This window comes from Pyrus communis, chromosome 3, assembly GCF_041283825.1.
Source record: "Pyrus communis isolate YQ-2024b chromosome 3, ASM4128382v1, whole genome shotgun sequence".
Lineage (NCBI taxonomy): Eukaryota > Viridiplantae > Streptophyta > Magnoliopsida > Rosales > Rosaceae > Pyrus > Pyrus communis.
Genome location: NC_142567.1, coordinates 23,422,245 through 23,428,198, shown reverse-complemented (window position 1 = coordinate 23,428,198; position 5,954 = coordinate 23,422,245). Strand labels below are relative to the sequence as shown.

The 5,954-nt window shown below is 34.4% G+C and overlaps 1 protein-coding gene across 2 annotated transcripts; it reads right to left on the bottom strand.

Annotated features, from left to right (window-relative positions):
* Positions 1-2,535: 2,535 nt before the first annotated feature.
* Positions 2,536-5,677, bottom strand: LOC137715937 (uncharacterized). Of its 2 annotated transcripts, none has more exons than XM_088691383.1 (3): positions 5,221-5,677; positions 4,571-4,750; positions 2,536-2,961 (listed from the first exon to the last, which is right to left on the bottom strand). In XM_088691383.1, exons 1-3 carry the CDS (start codon positions 5,539-5,541, stop codon positions 2,770-2,772), a joined length of 693 nt encoding a protein of 230 aa, XP_088547509.1. In that variant the 5' UTR covers positions 5,542-5,677; the 3' UTR covers positions 2,536-2,769. The 2 variants fall into 2 exon arrangements, with proteins under 2 accessions (XP_088547509.1, XP_068311401.2); XM_068455300.2 differs by having other exon boundaries at positions 4,571-4,792; positions 5,221-5,673.
* Positions 5,678-5,954: the final 277 nt, after the last annotated feature.

The window sequence follows — 5,954 nt, the reverse complement described above, 5'->3', positions numbered from 1 at the left end:
AAAAATTATGAGTACAAATGAATATTTAAAAATATAGGCGCTAAAAGAAATTAATACATGGGTACAAAATAAAAATAAAAAGAAAATACTACAAATTAAAAAAAAAATGTTGCAAATTAAAAGTGGGTACAAACTAAAAATATAAATATATGATACAAAGTTTAGGCATAAAACATAAATATACCATATGTAATTTTTCTATCATTGATTAAATATACAATGTCACATGACGGTATACACATGGGTACAAAGACAAATAAAACTTTAAAAAATAGGGGCACAAAAAGAAACTAATATATGGGTACAAATTAAAAATGAAAAGAAAATTGGTACAAATTAAAAAATATTTGCAAATTAAAAATAGGTACAAACTAAAAATAAAAATATATGATAAAAAATTTAGCCATAAATATAAATATACTAATTGTAACATTTTTAACACTAAAGGAATATATTTAAAAATAAAAATATTTTATTATTCAAATAATTAATGATGTTATTAATACCCAAGGACCGTAATCAAAAATTCAAAATGAATAGGATTTTAATCAATGGAGTACTAAAAAAATGTGAACCTAATTTTTCCTTTTAATAATAATAGTAAGCATCTTCCATCATTCAACATGAACGACCAAATGATTAGCATAAAGATTAGTTATAAATCTTGCCTTAATTATAAACAAGAAATGAAGTGGTGGATGGCTTGTAAAGAGGATGCAAGTGGATTATGGAGCTGCTTGAGCCTTGACCATGCTCCAGCTTTTACTGTTATTGGGTCGGTGTCTTAAACATTTGCTCATTCTAAAGGACTTGTTTGATAAGTGAATGACTAAAAGACCCAATTTTAGAGATAGTCAAGAGCTTTTCTGGAACTGTTTCTGTGACAAGCACTTATGGTTATAAGAATTTAGTCTAAAAGTGCTATTAAGTTAGAGATGTGTCAAAAAAGCCCCAATTTAAGAGGATGCAAGTGGTGAATGGCTTGTAAAGAGGATGCAAGTGGATTATGGAGCTGCTTGAGCCTTGACCATGCTCTAGCTTTTACTGTTATTGGGTCGGCGTCTTAAACTTTAGCTCATTATAAAGGACTTGTTTGATAAGTGTGTAACTAAAAGCCCCAATTTAAGAGACAGTCAAAAGCTTTTATGGAACTGCTTCTGTCAAGCATTTATGGTTACAAGAATTTCATCTAAAAGTGCTATTAAGTTAGAGATGTGTTAAAAAATTCCAGTACTTTTTTCTAATTACTAAGTTTTTCTGTCAAACAACGTCAGAAATGTTTTTTTTATTGTCTAAAACACTTTTATAGACTTGAAAGAGTTTTTTTCCTAGTTAGATATATAGGTTTTGTTTTTGGACTTCACTCGCACGTTGACGAATGTATACACTACTAATTGGCAGGTTGAATAGATTAAACTTCTCTTTGCATTTTGAAAGTATGAGGATGATTGAGATGACATTGATAAGTACTTATCATGCCCAATTTTATTCTTTGTTGATGGTGACTCTCCTGTGTATTGAGACACCACACCTGATGATATAACTGATGATCACATTCCAATAGCCAATTAGGAAATTTGCATGTGGTGAATGAGCAATTTTTTGGTGCGTTCAAAAATCATAATTAATGTCATTATCTTACTTAGAGGGACATTTTAAGAAAAAAAAATATCTTCACTTGTATAATAACATAAATATGTTGTCCCGTATGCCAGATACATTAAAAATCTCTCGTGTTCCTCAATCGCCTCAAACAATATGATTGATTGATTTGCTGGGTATATTGGTTGGGCTTATGCCTATCTAAATCGGCAACTAATCTTATTATTAAAGCGTACACTGCAAATAATTGTTTTTTTTTTCTTTTTTGGTCCAACACAACAAAGTTGTTCAAGACGTAATTTTATATAGATCTCAGTTGATTTTTATCACGAAATATTTGAAACAATACAATTATGGTGTTGATTCCTTAAGAGAATACCAGACCAAGAACAGTGGATACAAAGAAAAAAAAAATTAATTAAATAATTAACCGAGTTGTGCTGCATGCCGGAATTTTTTGAGGAGTTCTTTCGAACCCACAAGCAATTACTCTTTATAATAAATGTTACTAAAATCTAAATCGAATAATTTTTTTACTGCAAATACACAAGAAAACTTGGCTACATTTAAACTTGAACCTTTAATGAAGAATTACGAGGTCAAATAGCTAGAGGGCTTAAATACGATTTTAACTGATGATGGTACAATATGAAAAAATTAAAATATTGTGGTTCATTTTGAAATTCACCGTAAATCTTGAGGGTGTAACATAATGCAGTTAACCCTAAATTAAATTGACTTGCCAAACAGATTATGAAGTCAATTACTAACTCATTTAACAAAACATAAAGTTGAGAGTTGTGGCCCTGTTTAATCAGCTCTTCTGTTTTCATCTTTTCCAATCAGTTGTCACGTACTGTGTTATCCTGGAAACACTAAAGTGAAGCTTGAGCACGATCTTAATTATGTAAAAGCAAATTATAAATATGTAGATAACTAAAAGCTTCACCCTTGATTAATTAAAGTCTTAAAGTTCAACATTGTCATTAATTCTAACAATACAATCACCTATATTTACATGAACTAGTACTTCAAGCTAAATAGCGCTTGAAGAGCTGCATTCTACATAATAACAATAATTAAAGTTCAAATCAAGCAGCCCAAATTTTGCCTAGCTACTTGCTAAATATATATCATCAGGACATAGAGGTGATCTTATGCTGCTAGCTAGATTACGGAATTAGATTCGATTGAAGAAAATGCATCGAGAAGGTTGATCCAGCTATCATCTTCCTCCTCATCTTCTTCCCCACTCATTTTGCTCCATTGAACATTAGGACTCTTCTCAATTTCATCATTCCTTGCAAACCGGCCTCTGATGCGCGGCCGGCTGTCCGCCAATGTCTTCCTACAAGCATACTAAACACAGAAATAATGCCAAGTTTTAGTGTTTCTTCATTAAGAAAAAGAAAAGGGAGAGAAGGAAATTAAAGGTTTGAGGTTCAAATGTAGTGATATTGTAATAAAGCGTAAGGTCCGTATACTTTTATTACTTGATATAAGGGAGTAGTACCCTTTTCTTAAGATATGAAGGATTCATCAGCTGAAGTGGTTAATTAATTAACTCAGACACATTTTGTGGCTACTTGGTCACTTTAGTTTCTTCAATTAAATGGGTTTCATGCTTTTGCATTTAGGCAATGTGTAAAATTAATTTCCAAATAAAAGAACTTGATGATCTAAGTGTTAAAAAAACCAAAATAAAAATATCACTCTATCTTGGAAAAGTTTACAATTTCAAACAGACGTCCAAGAGTAAGACATAGAGTGTTGAACGTCTGTTAATAGGACCTGCATAGACATACAGATGGAATGAAAGTTGATCTGTCAACAGGATCAGGAATTTATGAAATTGAAAATAAAATTGGCCAACAGAAAGATAAAGAGTTTGGAATGACGTTGATATAAGTATTTAAATTTAGTGTAAACTACCGTTGTATAAAAAATAATTTATTAACTTACTCTGTTGCATGACATGCCACTACATCTATACCTTGCTATTTTATTCATACACAAAAAACTCAAATAATATATACGTGATGAACTTCACAATTAATTACGATAGACACTCGTTTAACTACGTCGAAATGATTATTTCATGTTGTACGCACTCAAATGTTTGAGTATATGGGGTGCCGCTTAACTCTCGCCCGTGGAGTTAATCTTTTCTATGCACAAATGATTCAACTAGTGTACATTTTAATTGTCATTTCATTCAGTTTTTTCGAACAACCACTCCATTAGTCCATTATAGAGCTAGGCCAAGCTAGCTCCCAAAAACTTATATGTCAAAAATGCACTACCATATCCTTTCCACTATTTGAAATGAAATAGAAACAATGTAGGATGTGACAGACGCAGACCATGGAATCATGCATAGTAGGCAAAAGGAGTAAATTAAGTAGCTAAAATTTTACACTAGAGAATATAATCAACGTGTGAAAATCGTGGGCCAAAAAGCAACAAGAACTAGGCCACCATATACATAAATCTTAAAGTGGCACTAGCTAGTGGGTCGGGTGAAGCAGCAACTTAGAAGAAAGATATATAAGAGGGCAAAAGTTACTTGGTTTCCTCCCATTTAAGAAGATTTTTTTTTTTATGGTGGTGGTATTCACACATCCATTTTTACCTTTTATACTCTTAATTTTTTGCCATCGGATCATTGAATTGAAGAAGATTAAAAGACAAAATTAAACAAAAAGTGTGTGAGAAATAAAAATGGATGTGTGAGTAGACCACCCTCTTTTTAAGGACAAATACAGTTTGATATGAGTACAAAAACTTCTTTTTGTATAGTCTTTCTTAATAATCTTTTTAATAAATGTATCAGACATTTGCAGTTAAAAAGAAACGACAACTGTGTATTTAATCTGTATAAAGTATCTATATACTATGAGGTGCAGAGCAATGTTCAAATCAAAGCAAATAATTAAATAGTTAATTAATTGAAGTAGAGTGGTATTGCCTTAATGGTCTTGTTGAAGTTTCTTTGGTTGCGCTTGCTTCTATACCTCTCAATTCTCTCCTTCTTCTCCTCGGGACTATACCGACAGGCTTTGCTCATCCCTTCTATAATCATACTGCTCTCACTCGACAGCGGACTACTTTCTGATGATGATCTATTATAACCACCATACTGCAATTGCTGCACTACTTGCACCCCATTACTGTTCTTGCTATTAATTGTCTGCATGCATCCACAATATTGTAGCACAAATACACAAAATTGTATTAATTCAAGTAAAACCCTAGCTACAACCCGACAACGTCGACGAGTGACACATGAGAGCAAAAATACAAAATATTCTCTTGTCACATTGTGTTAGCCCTAAACCCTCACGTTATTTGGGCAAGCCCCACCACCAACGCCCCAACGAACAAAGAGTAAATCACCTCGAATTATTGATCAAGTTAACTCTTATCTAAATGCACAGTTGCAGTAACATATAGAAGTAAATTTGGACAACTGAGCAATGATCATCTAAGTTTTTGGTATGGAACTGAGGAAATTATGTTAACTTTTGTCTATCAATGTAATAATAGTCTAGGAACATAAGTATTTTACGGTGTGGTATGAAACTAGACGAACTCAATTGTCTCCATATTAAATCGAACCTGCAAATCCAAGTCCCCAGTGCTACAAACCCGGCGGACATGGCCGGTTTCTGACTCCAGCAAGTCGGAGACCAACTTGTGGGTCCCGCAAGTGCTGACGCTTCGCTGAATCATGTTCGGGTCCGGTTCTCCGTGGCACTCGTGAGCCCCGTTGCTGATCGGCGAGGCTCCGTAGCTGCTGGAGCCGCTGCTACAGCTGTTGCTGAACTCGGCGGAGACAAGGTGGTCGTGATGATACGGCACCGGAAGAGCCGCATGCGAGCCGTGATGATACTGAAAATCGGGGGCGCGTGGGAATGCGGTGCTATTGTGTCCGTACATTGGCGCGTGAGGTGTGTAGTAGGGTTTTGGGAAGGTTTTTGGAGTTTCTGTTCTATGAGTGGAGCGAATACTGGAGAGTTTGGAGAGATGGATAGATTTACGGACGCGGATGGAAGGCTGGGACTTTGTGCGGGGGTACTTAAAGGGAAGAAGGCAAGGGAGGTGAGAGGTGAGGATCTTCCTCGCTGGATCCTCTTTGTGAGATCCGTTTATCATAAATTGTGCGATCAATTTTTATCAGATACTATTTATATTCAAATTTAAATAAAAAAATTATAGTGATTTCTGACCGCATCATGTACGATGAATGAATGTGATTGAAAAATTTGTAAAATTCTTGGATCAGGCAAGGATCCTTCTGGGTGGGGGCCATAGAGAGCGGAGGAGATGTGACTGGAGAGACTGCATGGTGA